The sequence below is a fragment of the Sarcophilus harrisii genome, chromosome 2 (assembly GCF_902635505.1).
Source record: "Sarcophilus harrisii chromosome 2, mSarHar1.11, whole genome shotgun sequence".
NCBI lineage: Eukaryota > Metazoa > Chordata > Mammalia > Dasyuromorphia > Dasyuridae > Sarcophilus > Sarcophilus harrisii.
Window position 1 is genome coordinate 661,621,750 of NC_045427.1, and position 16,606 is coordinate 661,638,355.

At 67.7% G+C, this 16,606-nt stretch overlaps 2 protein-coding genes across 3 annotated transcripts; one reads left to right on the plus strand and one right to left on the minus strand.

Annotated features, from left to right (window-relative positions):
- Positions 1-1,421: 1,421 nt before the first annotated feature.
- TUBGCP2 (tubulin gamma complex associated protein 2) lies at positions 1,422-8,748 on the minus strand. Of its 2 annotated transcripts, none has more exons than XM_031957082.1 (15): positions 8,720-8,748; positions 7,778-7,937; positions 7,005-7,208; positions 6,070-6,269; positions 5,451-5,640; positions 5,068-5,213; positions 4,459-4,639; positions 4,097-4,277; positions 3,672-3,844; positions 3,241-3,369; positions 2,810-2,930; positions 2,568-2,711; positions 2,356-2,484; positions 2,068-2,231; positions 1,422-1,603 (listed from the first exon to the last, which is right to left on the minus strand). In XM_031957082.1, the coding sequence occupies exons 3-15, from the start codon at positions 7,067-7,069 to the stop codon at positions 1,492-1,494; spliced, it is 1,935 nt and encodes a 644-aa protein (XP_031812942.1). In that variant the 5' UTR covers positions 7,070-7,208; positions 7,778-7,937; positions 8,720-8,748; the 3' UTR covers positions 1,422-1,491. The 2 variants fall into 2 exon arrangements, with proteins under 2 accessions (XP_031812942.1, XP_031812941.1); XM_031957081.1 differs by having other exon boundaries at positions 7,005-7,212.
- LOC100928937 lies at positions 7,068-15,084 on the plus strand. The gene is made up of 8 exons (XM_031949406.1): positions 7,068-7,327; positions 8,184-8,283; positions 8,558-9,102; positions 9,657-9,891; positions 10,832-11,172; positions 12,004-12,357; positions 13,041-13,400; positions 14,564-15,084. The coding sequence occupies exons 1-8, from the start codon at positions 7,068-7,070 to the stop codon at positions 14,637-14,639; spliced, it is 2,271 nt and encodes a 756-aa protein (XP_031805266.1). The 3' UTR covers positions 14,640-15,084.
- Positions 15,085-16,606: the final 1,522 nt, after the last annotated feature.

A 16,606-nucleotide genomic window follows, 5' to 3' on the forward strand; every position in this document is an offset into this window, starting at 1 on the left:
CCCCCTCCCCAGGATGGCACCCTAGCCCGGCCCTCCCCCTCTCTTCAGTGTTGTGGCCCAAGGGCCCATGAGCAGGGGAGGGGGACACGCCCGCCTGGGGGCCGCCCACCCGCAGCCCCACAAGGACCTCTTTGGGTGGCAGCCCACAGGAGATGGGGGGAGGCGGGGGCCCTCAGAGTGCTTTCCTCTGTCACCCGCCTCAGTTGTCCCCACCCCCCACATGAGGGTGACGGATCTGAGCAAGCAGACACAGGGAGGTGGGGGGGACAGAAGCCAGCCATTGGGCCTCCTGCCTGCCCGATGCTTATGCAGCAGCCTCCAAGCCCATCCCTGCCTCCCCTCCCCTCCTCCCACTTAGGCCTGGTTCCGGCCTCCTGAGGGGGTCATTCGTCCTGCCCTTCCACAGCCCCTCTGCCCCCACTCTGCCCCCGAGATGTGGAAAGGGCCTCAACGCGTGGACCAGAAGACACAGGCCCCAAGGCCCCTGGGCAGCAAGGAGGGGGGCTGTCAGTGGGCCTTCTCTGCCCAGGCCCAACCTCCCACAGGGCCTCCTCTGACCCCAGAGGGCGTGATGCTTCCTCCCCCCCACCCAAGGGCTCATGCTCCTCTACCCTGACCCTCAGGGGGGTCTGACACCCAGCTCTTCGCTCAGGCTTGTCCCTCTTCCTTGGCAGGCCGTGGGGGAGCTCCACCCACCTTCTCCCCTCCTCTCGGAACCCCAGGGCCTGGCACGGGCAGGTGCTTTACAAATGCGGTTTGGGACAGCGTGCTGGACACGAGGGGCCAGGCCACAGGGAAGGGGGCGGCCGTGAGGAGGCCCCGGGACGACGCCGTCTAGCCAAGGGGCTTCTGCTTGAGGGGACAGAACTCCGGAGACCAGGGGGCAGGGCCCTTTGGGGGACGGCACCAGGGGGGACGCAGGGGCACGGCCAGGGTGCTTCTGTCAGCCTGTGGCCACAGGCCCTGCTGCTGGGGGAAAGGGGCTCAACTGTGGGCAGGGGGGCAGAGAGGGGGCAGGCCTGCTTTCTTTGGCCAGGGAGAACCTCAGCCTCCCCATATCTTGGGGTACAAATACCCCGTCCCAGCTGAGACCCTGTGAGGGACAGGCCATCAGTAGCCCCCCCATGGGATGGAACATGGGCCCCCGGCCACCATCACAGCTGCAGGACCTCCCCTGACCCTCCCCGTGACCCTCAGGGGGGAGGCCTCGTGCTTCCCATTTTACAGGAGAGGAAACCAAGGCAGCCAGAAGCAGAGTGACGGGCCCAAGGCCGCCCAGACTGGACCTGAGGCCTTCCCGGCCACCAACCATCATCCCTGTGGGCTCAGTCGCACCTGGGGGCAGCTGGGGGGAGAGCTGGGCCCTGGCACCCCTCCCCAACCCCCCACAGGGGGGGCCCACATGGACACACGGGAGACCCTTCGGCCTAAATGCGCTTTTAATCTCCGTCTCTCAGATACACACGGCCGTGGCCCTCCAGGCACTGGCCCTCACTGCACGGGCACCACCGTCCTGGGCACGGGCATCGGGGCTGCCGCCTTCCGGCTTCTCTCGGCCGACAGGCGCTCCAGCCGCTCCGTGTAGAAGCCGTTGAAGTCCAGCCTGCAGGAAGGGGTAGGGGACCACGTGAGGCTCCCCGGCGCCCCAAGTTGCCCACGCCCACCCCTACCCCTCCCAGCAGGAGCTTGGAGGGGGACAGGGGGCACACGGCTGGTGTCCCATAAACACTCGGTCTTTCTGATCCATTTGGAGATGTCTCCCCAGAGGAAATGGCAAAGCCGAGGGGAGGGGGCAGGGCGGGGGGGGGTGCCGGCCCGGTTACCCTGGGGGTAGGGCCAAGCCCTCAGGGAGACCCCTTGTGGGGGAGCCAGGGGGGGTCAGCAGAGCTGTGGGAGGCCACGAGACGGAGTCGGGCTTGGGAGGGACAGGACAAGACGTGCCCCCCCCATAGGGGCCAGGGTCCACGTGATCTCCGAGAGGGCTCAGGGCAGGGGGACAGGGGCGCCCTGAGCAGGAAGGGCAGGGGGCTGGGGGGCGGCCTTTCCCAGCCCCGGCCTTGCCCTCACCTGGAGATGACGCTGACCATGCTGTGCTCGCAGTCGTTAGTGCTGAACACGCTCAGCTTGTCCAGGAGGTCCAGCAGGTGCGCCGAGAAGTTCTTGTCGAACTTGGTGATGGTGGCCTCGAAGCCCGAGGTCATCTGCAGCGCGTCCACATGCTCCGCCAGGTGCTGGGAGAGCCCACGACTGAACCTGCGGCCCCGTGCCCCTCCCCCTGCGGCCCCCCCCCGTCTTCCCCCGCTGGGCCCCGTGCAGTCTGCGGTCAGCCCCCGCGGCCCCCCCCCCGACCGCTACCTTAGTGGCCAGTTTCCTCTTGAGCGCTTCCTCGGCCCGTTCGGCCTCTGTGGGGGGGCCCAGCATGGTGCCGGGTTCCACGGGGGGGCGGCCCAGCTCACCGTCCAGCTTCATGCTCTGGGTGAACCTCTGGGGGGGAGAGGGCAGTGAGAGCGGCCGGGCCCTGCCGCCGGGGCCTCCCCAGCCCCCCCTCTGGCCCCCGCCCCACAGACCTGCATGCAGTTGGTGAACATGACGCAGACGGACATGAGCTTGGAGAAGACCTTGAGCAGCTCGGGGTTGGTCAGCATGCAGTCCTTCAGGCAGTTGTCCAGGAAGCTTGTGTGGTGACCCAGCACATCGTCGATGTTGGACGCCTGGAGCGGGGGAGCGGCGGCGCTCAGGGCCCGCCCGGGCCCCTCCCTCGGGGTCAGGGACACGGTTTCCCCCCCCCCCCCCGGGGCCCAGCGCTCACCGACTTCAGGTTCTTCTCCAGGATGTGCCAGGTGGGCTCCATCACCTCGAACATCATGTAGTACTGTATGTTCTGGACGAAGTTCAGCATGCGCTGCCTCAGCGTGAAGGCCCCAGCGAACCTGAGGGGGTTGAGGCGGGGGCTGGGCATGCACGGACGTGTGGGCGGGGGTCTGGTGTCTGAGCGGCCCCCAAGCCTCTGGGGGGGGGGGGCCCAGGCGCACAGTGTCTCTGTGGGTACAAGCCCACAGAGGGCAAGATGCGCAGGCCCCGCCCTTGGGAGTCCAAGGTTTCTGTTGGGTCTGATCTGTCGGCATCCCCGGTTCTCGTGATCCCGCCCACTCCACAGAGGGGGAAACGGAGGCAGCTGGTGAGGGCCAGGATGGGGGCAGAGGGTCAGAGAGGGGGCGCCGGGTCTGCGGGCCCACGTACCACTTGGCGCAGTGCAGGGAGAACTGCTTGGCCGTCTTGTTGCTGATCCAGACGTTGCAGAGCTGCCGCTCCACGTGCTTGCAGTAGAACATGTGGCGGAAGAGCATCTGGTAGCGCGTGAGCGCCTTCCTGGGGCGGAGGGAGGGAGGGGGCCAGCGGTGGGGGGGGGGGAAGCCTGATGCCGGAATAGGCCCCCGCCCACATGCGCCCCCTCCATGAGGCAGCCGCCGCCACAAGTGCCCGCCTGCTTCCTGGCACACACGGGCACACGCCTGTGACGTCGCTGCCCCCTACAGGCCCTGGGGGGCCCCAGGACACTCTGGGTCCAACCCTTGGGGCCCGGATGATGGAGGGGGAAAGGAGCCAGGCTGGAAGCGGGGCCCCCCTGCTCTGAGAGGCCCCTCTGCGGGGGATGGGGGATCCGCCCCTACCTGTTGATGATTAGTGACAGCGGCCACTTGACGATGTAGTCGAAGGAAAAGGCCTCGAGGCCGCTCAGGGTCAGCTCCGTGGGGTCCGCGCTGAGGATCGACTTCTCCTGCTTGGTCTCGATGGCGAGGACGCGCAAGAGCTGTGTGATGAGGTCATGGGGCATCAGGTCAATCTGGGAGGGGGAGACGAAGGAGGGGGCTTGGAGCAGGGCCAGCCTTGTCCACAGAGTCCAAGGCAGAGTCCTAGAGAGAGGCAGCGAGGGGCCGGCCCCCGCCAGGCCCTCGCAGCTCAGAGGCCTGGAAGTGGCCACACCGACTTTGTGCTCCAGGAGCTTCATGGTACTCCCCACCTTTGTGCTCCCAGAGCCTCGGGGTGCTCCCAGGCCTTGTCTTCATGGAGCCTCGGGGCGCCCCCCCCCCCCCACCTTCAGGTCATCCTTGAAGGGGTCCGTGTTGGCCGTGCTCATCCTCAGGGCCAGCTCCAGCAGCGCCTCCAGCCGGGTCGGGATGATGTCATCCACGGGCTTCTTGAGCTCCTCCTCGGTCAGGTCCATGAAGTGCACGAAGAAGTCGCCCTGGTCCATGAGGAAGTAGTGCTTGATGGACCTGCGGAGACCCCGGGAGACGCTGCCGAGCCGGGCCCCCAGAAGCGGGCTGGAGCTCCGAGGAGGCGTGGAGGGAGGGGGGGGCACACCAGGAGGGGGAATCGTGGGGGCCACATGAGAGGGGTGGGCCGTGCCAGGGGGTCACGTGAGGGGCCACACCAGGAGGGGGCCCCGGCCGTCACCTCAGGTGCGCCACAAGCTCCTTCTCCTCCATCAGGAAGTCCAGCAGCACGCGGCTGGCGTAGTTGAAGGCCTTTTCGATCTGCTCCACGTAGGCGCGCTCCTTCAGCGTGTAGACGATCTCCTTGGCCACGGGGCACGTCACGTCATGGCCGCACTCTCGGACCACGTTCAGGTACTTGCCTGGAAGGAGGGGGCCGGTCGAGACGGTTGCCGAGCCACGAAGTCCCTCGGGGTCCCGGGCCCGGCCTCGGGGAGCTCCCCAGCCCTCTGTCAGTGCCCCCCCACCCCCGCCACTCCTGCCCCAGCTCTTAGCCCTACTTGACTACCCGGTTGGGGGAGGGGTGTCATGGGTGAGGGGAATGGCCACTAAAAGGAGGCCCCCAGAGGCCCTGCCTTGTGACCCGGGCTCACCCAGAGCCCCCTGCCGTGGACCCCGGCCTGAGCAAGAGGGCAAAGGGCTGGGGACATGGCGCCGCCCTGGGAGGGGGCGGGCAGAGCCCAGGAACCAGCGCCACCCTGACTAGTTTCTGGGGGCCCAGAAACCGGTTGGGGGTGGGGAAAGGAGGGACGGGGGAGAGGGAGAAAGATGGGAGACAGAAGCCCCCCACCTGTGCTGAGGATCTTGTCGGCCATCTTCTGGAGGAAGGAAGGGATCTGGGGCTGCACCACGGTGTACCGCTGGTCCCAATACTTGTCGTTGTAGTCCTCCTGGATCTTCTCCTTCTGCAGCTCGTGCTCCTCCACCATGAACTCGCTGGGTCGGGGAGGGGGGGAAGTGAGCGAGAGCTCGGGCACAGAGCCGCCCCCTCGTGTCTGGCCAGCGGGGGGTGCAGCGAGGGGTGGGGGGGGCGCATCAGGGGTGCTGTGGGGGCCGGGGGCATCCAGACAGAGACATCCAGGCAGGGCACAGGGGGCCCGGGCAGGATAAAGCTGGGGCCGCGGCCTCCCATGGACAAGCACTGACAGCGCCACCCGGGCCCGGGGCACTGACCTGTAGGGGTCATTGATGATCCCGCGGTAGATCCACTTCTCCAGGATCTCAAAGTAGGGCACGCTGGCGGCCTTGGTCAGGTAGAGGCAGAGCTCCTGGGCCTGGCTGTCCCCCGTGTAGTTGAAGCTGCGGTCGTGGAGGAGGCTCAGGGTGGCGCCCCCCAGGCACTCACCTTTGTCCACAGAGGTGGCTGCGGGAAGGGAAGGGAGGCTGCTCCCTGAGCCGGGCAGGGATGACCCCTGGGGTAGCCCCTCTCCCAGAGCCATCTCACTGCCGGGGGCCCAAGCTCTGTCTTTCCAGGGGAACGGCCGGGACCGACAGGACCCAAGAGCCTCGCCGAGAAACAGCGGGTCGCTGATGGGGCCAGAGTGGCTGGAGGTCACGGACACCCTCCCCCCGGCCACTGTGCCATGGAGCCGGGCCTATCGAAGCTTCACCCCAGGGACCTTCACACCGAGACTCGGGGAGCCCCTCCCACCCCGACTTCACAGAAACCTCTGCCTGGAGAGGCAGGTCCCCCCAGCCCCCGGGGAGGCTCCAGGGCTGTCTCCTGACGCCCTGAGGTCTCCTGGGAGCCGGGTCGCCGTGCCTGCCCCTCAAAGGGCCGGGGGAGGCTCACCAAGGGAGGCCAGGATCTCCATGGTGCGCATGGTGGGCTGGATATAGAACCAGAGCTTCTGCAGGGAGAGCAGGCCCTGCCTCTGCAGGTGCTCCAGCTGAGTGACCAGGATCATGTACTCCTTGACCAGTGTCCGCATGGCGGCCGCCAGGGCGTGATTGACCTGGCCGTACTCAAAGGAGGACTTCTCCTCAATGAACCTGCAGGGGAGGCCGGGCGGCTCGGAGGTCGGGCTCCTCTCCCGGCCCTCCCTGCCCGGTCCATCTGGGGAGAGTGTGGCCCCCGGGGAGAGAGAGGCCCCCTGTGGTCGGGGGGGATGGCTGTCACGGCCTAGGGCCAGCGGGGGCTCCGGAGCAGGGCTGGTGGGTATGGGCAGGAGCAGGAAGAGCCGGCCAGGGAGACAAGGGGCGCCCAGGAGGAGCAGGGACCCCCGGGGAGCCACGCCCAGCAGGATGGGGGGCAAGAAGATCAGCCTTCCCCTAAGTCTTGGCCAGTAAGGGGGGGAGGTCAGCTCAGAGAGGCCAGAGAGGAGCCTGGGCCCACAAGGCAGGGGTCAGACCACAAGGAAGGGCCAAGCCCCGGCACATCAGGGGCCGACTGAATGGCGTGAAGTCAGCAAGGGCAGCCCCAGTGAGGGGCTCAGCCGCCGTCCCAGGCCCAGCCTGCCTTGGTCTGGCCAGCCAGCCCCCGGGGAGGGAAACCAGGATCTGCGGTGATGGAGACTCCGTGCTGGTCACTCGGGGGCCTGGCCGGCCGCCTGGACAGTCTGACCCAAACCAAACCTGAAGGAAGGAGCCTCTGGAGGAGAAGGGGAACCTCTCTTGGACAGTAGTCCCTGAAGAGAAGACAGCTGAAGGAGAAGGCTCCCGACGGGGCAAAGGTGGGGGGAGGCTGGGCCGGGGCCTGGAGGGTCAAGCCCGATACCAGGCACACACCTGGTCACTGTGGAATAACTGGCAGCCACTGGGAGGATTCGGTTCACCAGCTCCTTCACAGACATGTCCAGGTTGGGGTCCACGAGGAAAGTGCGGCTCTGCCTGCCGAGCAGCGCCTGCGCCGTGATGTACCGTCCGTCCACGCCCACCAGAAGGTACAGCAGGTCCTCCACGACCGTGGCCTCCTGGGAGGCCAAGGGCAGGCTGCCTTCGGCAAAGGGCACAGAGCTCCGTCACTTTCCAGCTCCCGAGAACTGCCAGGTGCTGGCCCAGCAGCCTCCCCAGAGGGATCCCGGCTCCAGATCCAGCGGCCTCCCTGGAGGGTCTGGGCCCAGGGGCCTTGTCAGAGGGGTCCCGGCTCAGGGGAGGAGGAGCAGTGAAGTGGCCAAAGGAGAGTCAGACGGGGTCCCGGGGGGACTTGCAGAGCCCCCTCACGCAGGGAGAAGGAGGGGGAGAAGCCCCTCTGGACAATGCTGCCCAGCAGGGAGGCCCTGTGGCTGAGGCCCCAGAACAGCCGGGCGGCCTCGATCCCAGGGAGCGTGGAGCCCCCAGGAAGGAAACAGAATCACCACAGCATCAGAGTCCGGGGCCATTGCCAGGGCTTGGGCTGGGTGGGGAACATTGGGGAGGCCCCCAAGCCCACCCGCCCAGGCCAAGGCACTCTATTTTACAAAGGGTCCCGGGGGGGAAGAGCAGGGAGTCCTCCGGCCCCCCCCCAGGCCCCGGCTCCCGGGCCCCTCGGGGGCTGCTTCCCTGCCCTGGGACGGACGTACCGATGGGAGCAGGTGAGTCCGAGCCGACCCCGGAGCCCACCAAGAAGTCCCCGATCAGGGTGGGCCTCTCGTAGACCCAGGAGGGGAACACGGGCAGGTGGTGGCCAGAGTTCCTCTTGCTCTGTTTGTCCCGGAGCAGCTTCCGCGTCAGTTCCTGAGACTGAGGGTTTGGGTTGTTAAGGAGGAAAGCACCAGGTAGGGCTTCCCCTTTGTGCCGTTGGAGGAGAGCGGCCTGCTCACAGTCACAATCGCCCCAGGCCCGGGGGCCCACAGAGAGTGAGGGTCTGGCCAAGCCGGGGCCTGGTCCGGCAAAGCCCCCTCCAGGGCCAAGGGCAGGGAAGGAGCTGGGGCGCGCCTCCTCTTCCCATTGGGGGGTTCTAGGCTGCAGCTGCTGTCACCCTCCCAGACCCTCGCTGACCCTGCTGCCCAAGGTCATGGTGAGGGGCTGCATCCGGGGCTCCACCAGTACACAGGACAAAAAAGACCGGAAGCAGGAAGAGTTCTGGGTAAAAAGGTGACCCTAGGGAAGGGGGCCAGCTGGCGGACCACCCCCAAGAGGCTGCTCTCCCCGCTTTTCCCAGCCAGACTCGGACCCCAAGGCCAGCTTCCCTCTCCCAGGCTTGGTCCTTAAGCGCCCTCAGCTCTCTCTCAGCCCCGACCCCTCCCACAGGACCCTCTTCCTCCTCCCTCCCTGGAGGGCATTTTGTTCTCAAAGGTAGGCCTGTTTCTGACTCCGCTGCCCTGCCTGTCCCGGGAGCCCCCAGGACTTCCTTGCTTTAGCTTTCAAAGTTCAGCAGGAGCCTGACTCTGCCAGCTGCCCTCGCCAACCAGGATGCGCCACCCTCAGTGCCCGGGAGCCAGCCCCCGGCCCCATTCTTCGCTACCCGTCGGGCGGGCAGCCGGGGCTCCCGAGGACAAAGCCGGACAGAGGTCAGGGCCCACCTGTTGCAAGTTGGGGCCGTGGCCCGCCTTGCCCCAGCCTTGGATCCTCCAGCTCCTCATGGAGATCTTAGGCCCCTGGGGACACTAAGTGGGGGGCCGCACTTGCGGCCGGCGGCGGCCGGCCCCTCTTTGGCTTCTCGGGGTACTGAAGACTGGAACCGAGCAACCGTTCCCGGATCAAGGTGGGTTCTGACCGGACCCCCCGGGGGCAGCCCGGGATGGCGGGTCTGGGCCCTTGCACCCCCAGAGGCCACCCCGTTTGCTCCCCTTGGGAGGCTCCGCAGGGTGGGGCCTTGGGGGCGGCACAAAGAAGACTGGGGCAGCCGGGGAGATGGCCTGGTGGACCGGGAGGGTTCTCCCTGCCAGGCGCCCCTCCGGTCTTCGTGAGCTTAGAGGTGACCAAGCGGGTCCAGATTGCGGGCGTTCTTTGATTTCAGCTCGTCATATTTTCAAAATCTTCAGGGGTGGGAGAACCCGCATTTTAACCGGGGAAAAATGTCAGGACCCGAGACAAAGGCTGCCCCTCCCCCAAGGCCACACTGCGGGGGGCAGGAGGCCCCCGCCACGGCCCAGAGACCATCAGTGACCCTGAAAGCGGCCCGTGGCTCTCTCTGGATAGAGTAAGGCCTGGGCCTTGGGCACTTGGGACAAACTGGTCTGGGGGAAAGATGCTCTGAGCCTGCCCCCCCCGGCTCTGGGAGTCTGGGGGCCTTCCACCCCCAGGGCAGAGCCCCCCCAGGCCCCAGCCCCAAAGGCGGTGGGTCCCAAGACGGCACAGACAGGGGGGGGGCATCTGTTGGCCTCCGGGGCCCCATCACGGCCGGAGGGGCCGGCCCGGGCCAGCCCCCAGAAAAGCCCCAAAGGGTCGCAGGGCCCCGGCACGCAGGGTGGCGGGCATCTGCTTGGGGGCCTCGCCCGGGGCCCCCATCCGGGGCAGGGGCCGGCCCGGGCCCCCCAGCCCGCAAAGGGTGGAGGCCCGGCACAGACAGCGGGTGGCGGGCATCTGCTTGGTGGCCTCCCGCCGGGGGCCCCATCACGGCCGGCAGGGGCACAGAGCCCGGGCTCCCGCCGCCCCCCAGAAAGCCCGCAAGGGTCGCAGAGGCCCCGGCCCGGGAAAGGGCGCAGGCAGGCGGCACCGGGGGGGCGGGCGACCTTGGCGCGCGGAGAGGGTGGTGGGGGGCGTCCGGTTCTTCTGCAGCAGCCGGTGACGCCCGCCCCCTGCACCCGCCAAGCCAGCAGCTGTTCACGTCGGGTGGGAACTCGCTTGGCTGGGGCCCCTTTGGGGGCCCACGGGGCGGGGGGAACCCGGGAGGCCTGGGGGGGAGGGGCGCAGGGGGCGGGGGGAGGGGAGGGGGGCGGGCCGGGCCGGGTCCTCCCGGGGAACAGCGGGAGGGCCCCGCCCCGCGGGCGGGAGAGGCTCCCTCCCAGCACTGGAGGGGCCCCGTGGGGCTGGGACCTGGGGTTCTGGGCCTCCGGGGCGGCCAAGAGCGCTGGCAGGTCGGGGGGCCGCCTCAGGCCGGGCTCCGGGCTCTCCTCCGGGGGAGGGGGCGGGGCTCGCTAAGTGGCTGGGAGCGCGCAGCCAGGCGCCCCCCCCCCCCCCCACGGAAGGTCCCCACGGGCTGGGGAGCCGCGCGCAGCCCCTCCCCCCGGCAGTTTCCCCAATGCAGACCCGGTAGCCCCGCGCAGGGCGGCGCCCCCCCAAGGAGCCTTTTCCGGGGGAACCAGCTTGGGAGCCGCTGAAGGGACCCCGAGACCCCGGAGATCCGAAGGAGGTGGGGCCGCCCCCGGGGGAGGGGGGGAGGTGCTGTCCGCGGTCCTGGCGGAGCCGCCGGTCCCAGCGAGCGGGGAGAGAGGGAGGAGCGGCCGGAGCCCGGCGGGGATTCCGCCCGGGAGGCGGGGGCGGGGCTGGGGGAGGGAAAGGGCGTCTCCAGCCCCCGCTCGGGCCGCCCGGTCCCGGGGCCACAGGCACGGACACTAATTCAGGGCGCGAGACCGGAAGTTCTCCAGCGCTTACCGGCGGCGGGAGGGGGCAGGACACAGGCGCGGGGAGCGGGAGCGCCCACCCGCGGGGAAGGGGGGGGTTCTGGCCCTCTCCTCACTCACCCACCCTAGCCGGCCGTGGCCGCTCCTGCGCTCCTTCTAGTGCCTGTCGGCTCCCGCCTCCGGCTCAGACACGACCCGGAAGTTGTTCCCGGACCGGAAGTGACGTTCCGAGTTTTTCCCTCCCGCCTCCGGGCTCTGACCCGACGGGGGCACAGTAGGGGAAAGAATAGAGAGAAATGGAGCGGCCCCCGGGCTGCTGACCCTCCCGGGCCCCGGCTCGGCTTGGGGATATCCTCTGAGTCACCCCCTCCCCCCGGCTACGCGCACTTCACCGCCTCGCTGCCAGAGGCCGCCCCTTTCTGCTTCGCGCCCCGGAGCCTGAGCCTGCGCCGGGACACCAGCTGTCTGAGGTCACGTGGGCTCAGAGCAGGGCTTCGAATGGGAGCTGGGCTGAGGGGCGGGATCTGGGGCGGGCCCTAAAGCGAGATGGGCAGAGTTTGGAGAGAAACTAAGGCAAGGGTGGAGCCTTGGTTTGAGACTTAAGCAGAGAGGCGGGGCCTACGGTGAGAGACAGGTGGCGAGGCGGGGCCTGTGGTGAGAGACAGGGGAGGGGCGGGGCCTACGGTGAGAGACAGGTGGAGAGGCGGGGTCTGTGGTGAGAGACAGGGGAGGGGCGGGGCCTACGGTGAGAGACAGGTGGAGAGGCGGGGCCTACGGTGAGAGACAGGGGAGGGGCGGGGCCTACGGTGAGAGACAGGCGGGGAGGCGGGGCCTACGGTGAGAGACAGGCGGGGAGGCGGGGCCTACGGTGAGAGACAGGCGGCGGGGCGGCCTTATGGTGAGGGACAGGCGGAGAGGTGGGGTTTGCGGGCAGACTGCGGCGAAGAGGCGGGGTTTGCGGCCAGACCGAGGCGGAGAGGCGGGGTTTGCGGCCAGACCGAGGCGGAGAGGCGGGGTTTGCGGGGGGTGGGCAGGGTGTGGGAGGTAAGAAAAAGGTTCGTCGTAGAAAAAGGTTCGTCATCGTCGTGGTGATCGGGTCTCGGTCCGCATCGCTGGTCGCGCCCTCCTCGGCCCTCCGCTCTCCAGGATGGGGACCCTACGAGACACTCTGAGCACCCGAAGGTGGTCTCGGCGCCCGCGCCGGGGGTGGGGGAGCTGCAGGCGGCGGGTCCGCGGCGGGTCCGGGCGAGGGGCGGCGGGCGGCGGGCGGCGGCGGGGCTAGCGAGCGGCTCTCCCCGCAGGGTGCCCGCCTACTGCTGCCACATCGGGGGCTGCGATCGGGTCTTCGACTCCCTGCCGGGCTACGTGCGTCACTACCAGACGCTGCACCAGAACGCGTGCTCCTTCTGCCGCCGCTCGTTCCCCTCGGACCAGCTGCTGGACATCCACCTCCTGGAGCGCCACGGCACCGTGCCCTCCTCGCCCACCCGGGCGGCGGCCGCACGCGAGCGCCGCCCCATCCCCTTCTACTACCAGTGCCCGGTGTGGGGCTGCACCGACAAGTTCATGAGCCCCGAGGAGCAGACGGACCATCTGATCCGCATCCACCACTACCCCGCCCATCTCTGGTTCGATTCGCCCCCGGACAGCCAGAGGTAGGGGGGGCGGCGGGCGACCCCTGGCCGGGCGGGAGGGGCGGGCAAGGGGACAACCGGGAGGGGCAGGATCCTTACGGGGGACTAGGGAGAGCGCGGAGAGGAGGGAGGGGGCCGATTATTATGGGGACGGGAGAGGAGGGGGGTGGGGGAGGCGGGAGGTGGCCCCTCACCATTGGGATAAATCGGGGCGGGGAGGGGGGGGCGGTCGGTCATCATTGGGGATGGATGGAAAGCGGAGAAAGGAGGACGCCGAGCGTTACTGGGCATAGATGGGAGCGGGGGAGAGAAATGTCGATCACTGTTGGAAATGGATGGAGACGGGAAAGAAGAGGGATGTCGATCACTATTGGAGACGGATGGAAACGGGAGAGGATGGCGATCATTCTCGGGGACCGACGGGGAAGGGGGGAGTGGAGAGAGGAGGGGGCATCTGATCATTGCGGGGATAAACGGAGGTGGGGGGAAAGAGGAGGGGAAGGGGCGGAGGCCGCGGAGAGCGGGAGGGGGCGGGGGCCGGAGGAGCGCGAGGGGAGGGGGAGGTCGATGGGGATGGGTGGGGGGAGGGGCCGGGGAGGGGCGGTGGACATCCGGGCCTGAGCATCTACAGAGGACGCCAGAGGGGCGTCATCGGTGAGGGGGGGGCTGCAGGGCTCTCACGCCCCAGTCCCTCTCCTCCGCAGTTCCGGCCAGCAGGGCTCTGCCTCCTCGGCCTCGGCCTCTGCGGGGTCCGCCTCCGAGGCTTCTGCGAAGGAATCGGCCTCCGCCTCCGCCTCGGCGGCCTCGGCCTCGGCTTCGGCCGCCTCTGCCTCCCAGGGCGCTGGGGTGGGAGTAGGAGCTGGAGGGGACGGCGGCCAGGAGCCGGAGGAGGCCATGGAGGAGACCGTGGAGGAGGAGGCTGAGGAGGAGCCGGTGGACGAGACTGAGGACGAACCGGACGAGGAGCCCATGGGGGAGGAGGACATGGGGGAGGAAGAGGAGGATCCCGAGTCGGAGGCCGGCAGCGACCCCGAGCCCCCTGAGGATGACATCTCCAGCCTCAGGTCAGGAGCCTGGGAGTCCGGCTTTCTCTGCCCCGTCCCCGCCCCGTCTCTCCCTCACACAGTCTCCGCCCAGAGGAGAGCCCGGGAGCGGGGCCGGGAGAGCGGGGCTGAGACCACGGAGCCGGAGCCCTCTCGGCTGCTGAGTTTGGGCGCTGGCGCGAAGCCTTCTCAAACCTGTTCAACACCCGCCCCTCCCCCAAAGGGTCCCAGAGCCCTCTACAGACACACGCTTCACAAAAGAGGCTCCTGGGGCAGCCCCAGACCCCAGGGAAGGGCCGAGCACTTGGGGGGATCACGCAGCAGCATCCCCAGAGCCCTTTGGGCCACAGGGTCTCCTTAGAATCTCCAACCACACTAAGGGAGGGGATTAGTTTAGGGGGAATAAAGGCAAACTGAGGCAGACAGAGACCCCACAGCCAGTCTGAGGGGATTTGAAGTCCGGCGCCCCTGACCCCGGCTGAAGCTCTCGGGACAAGTTTACACTTGGATTTCAGCACACATTTCCCAGCCTTCCCTTGGGGTCGCCCCGAGACCTGCTTGGGGGCTGACTCACTGAGGGGGGATAAAACTTAGATGCATTTGCAGCTCAGGGAGGAGAGGGACGGGCTTGGGGTCTGGGGACCTTACACACTCGCTGGCCAGCGGAGGGCGTCTCTGGGGGGAGCCGGGCCAGGGTCTGCTCACGGCCTGGACCAAAGCAGAGACAGTGGCGGCGATGACCCTCGACGTGTCACTGGGATGACCCGTGTTCACTGGGGACACTGCTTCCCCGGGCAGGCTGAGAGAGAGGAGGGAGGGTGGGAGCTGCTGCTGGAGCATTGGACGGTGATCTCTTAGCCATGAGGGAGCTGGCTCAACTGGTGGGCTCCTGCAGAAGAGGGTCTGCTCCCTCAGGGAGCGGAGAAGAGGCCGGGCCCCTCCTGAACAGCATCTGGGGCTTCAAAGGGAGAAGGGCACGGGTCTCAGGAAGGGCAGTTGGGAGCTTGCAGAGCTTGGAGGCCCACAGAGGCAGCAGAGAGCTGGAGCCCCTCCCCCCCTCCTGGGGGGAGACCCGTGGCACGAGCCCCCTTCTGGACTGGGGGGGGCAGGCCTCTGTAAGCCATCGAGCCGTGTGCAAGGGGTCTCGAGTGCCGGGCTCACCCCAAGTCTGCTTTTCATTCCAGCGGCCCTACACTTGGCTTTGGCCCAGGGGCGGCTGGAGGATTCGATAGTGCAGAGGAAAGCAATGAGGACCACTGAGCACCTGCAGGGCTGGGCTGCCACCTGGGGCCGCGAAGCAGGACCCCTCTTCCCCCCCCCCCCTCCCAGAAGCATGTTTTCTGGGCTTCGAGCAGCCCAGAGGTGCCTCCACCTTCAAGGATTGGCCTGGGGGTGCTGCTTCCTTGGTCTGACCGCGAGCCCCGGCGCGTCGGGGCGGCCAAGCACCTCTCGGACCCGGCTGAGTCCAGCCCAGGCCTCTTCCCCTCCCCCCCTTGCTCACTCCTCCCCAGGAGGACCCCTCGTCTGTCTGTGTGTTTGTCTCGTCCGTCTGTGAAGCACAGGCCCCTGGTGTGCTCGCCAGGAACCCCGGGAGGACCCCCAGGCTCCTGCCCGCAGCAGCTGCGCCTGCTCCGGGCATTCCTGGGGACTTTCTAGGGACTGCTCCCCTACCCCGTGACCCTAAATAAAGTCTGTGTAAGCAACCCTCCTGTGGCTGGCCTCCATTTGTAAGCGCAGAGGGGGGGGGGCTCCTTCCCAGCATCCTCTTATGAAAAGGCCCTGGTCCTACTCTGGGAAACGGGCCCCTCCACTCCGGGGGCCTTTCCCCCCTCCCCCCGGGCTTGCTGCCCACGGCCGAGCCCAGAGATTGGTTCCGGGGTCCCTTGGGGTCTGCCAGAACCGGCTGTAGTCATTTACACAATCCCCAATCTGGGCCCTTCTGGACCAAAGCAGTGGGGCCTCCCAGGCCCCGGTGGGGAGCAGCAGTACAAGGGGAGGCCCTGCCTGCCAGGAGCTTGCCTTCTCGTGGGAGAAAATCCACAGAGGAAAGCCCAATGGGACCCAGAGGACGGGGGCTCCTTGGGAGGTTCTGGAAGGGCCCGGCCGAAGCAGGAGAGGGGCAGGCGAGTGCCGGCAATGTGCTCCGGCCCTGCTGCTTCCTGTCTGCACCCACCCTGGTCCCTGGGTGAGCCCGGGAACCCCCTTCCTCCGACGCCCCCCAAGAGGGGGCCGCTGCCTCCCCTCGGTTCCCCTGCCCTCGCTCGCCTCCGTATCTAGCCAAGCCGCTCGCCATGGTGACCTCAGGGGCCCTTCTCAGTCCTCAAGGTCCTGGAACTCTCTGCACCCTTGGACTGGTCACTCTCCTCCTCTGGGTTTTGGGCCGGGACCCTCAGGGCTCACACTCCCAGACAGAATCACCATCTCTATGGGTGTCTCTGGGCAGCCCCAGCCCGCTCTAGGTTACCTGCCTTGCCCCTCCCCCATCACCTCCCACCTAGCCGGTGGCTCTGGTCTGCAATGGGGGATGAGCAAAGGGGGCCCAAGTACAAAACACTGGCCCCCCCCCCCCCCCCCCCACTGGGCTCCTCGCCCAGGAGAAGTAACTCCATTACCTTCCGTGGGTCACTGCCATTTGTCCCGCCAAGGGGGCACAGCAACGATGGCAGCTCTCATGGTTGGGCCCTTCCCTGCCGGGTGTTCACGAGTGGTCACGGGGACCTCCGCCCCAAGCCTCGGGCCCCCTGCCACCAAGGCCCGAAGGCCCGAGGCCGCGCCGGGGTAGCTCCAACCTTGGCTGGGGGCAAGGAAGGTGGCGGGGCTTAATCCTCCTGCCTTGGGAGGAATCCGGTCTTTCTGAATGGGGGAAGGAAAATGACAGGGCATTTCCCTCTGAATGGAAAGAGCTCCCAGTGTTTAGGTGGATCCAGGCTGGGCCAGGCCCTTCCTGGCTTTGCAAAGGTCGGTTCCTGCCCTTAATCCTTTTGTTCCCTTTTGTTCTGCACCTAATCCACCTTGTAGGGAGGGGAAGTCTAGAAAGCTTTTTACATTAAAAAACCTCTTTAGTTCTTCCTATTTCTGGGTAAAGAAAGGGAGGCTCTTCCATTCTCGTGACTGTTCACTCTGGGATTCCCTTTGGGAGCTTCCTTTTCCAGTTGCAAAAACAGGCTCACAGTGACCTGCCTTGCCCGAGCCCAGGCCCAGTCCCCATCCCCTCTGCCCATGGCACA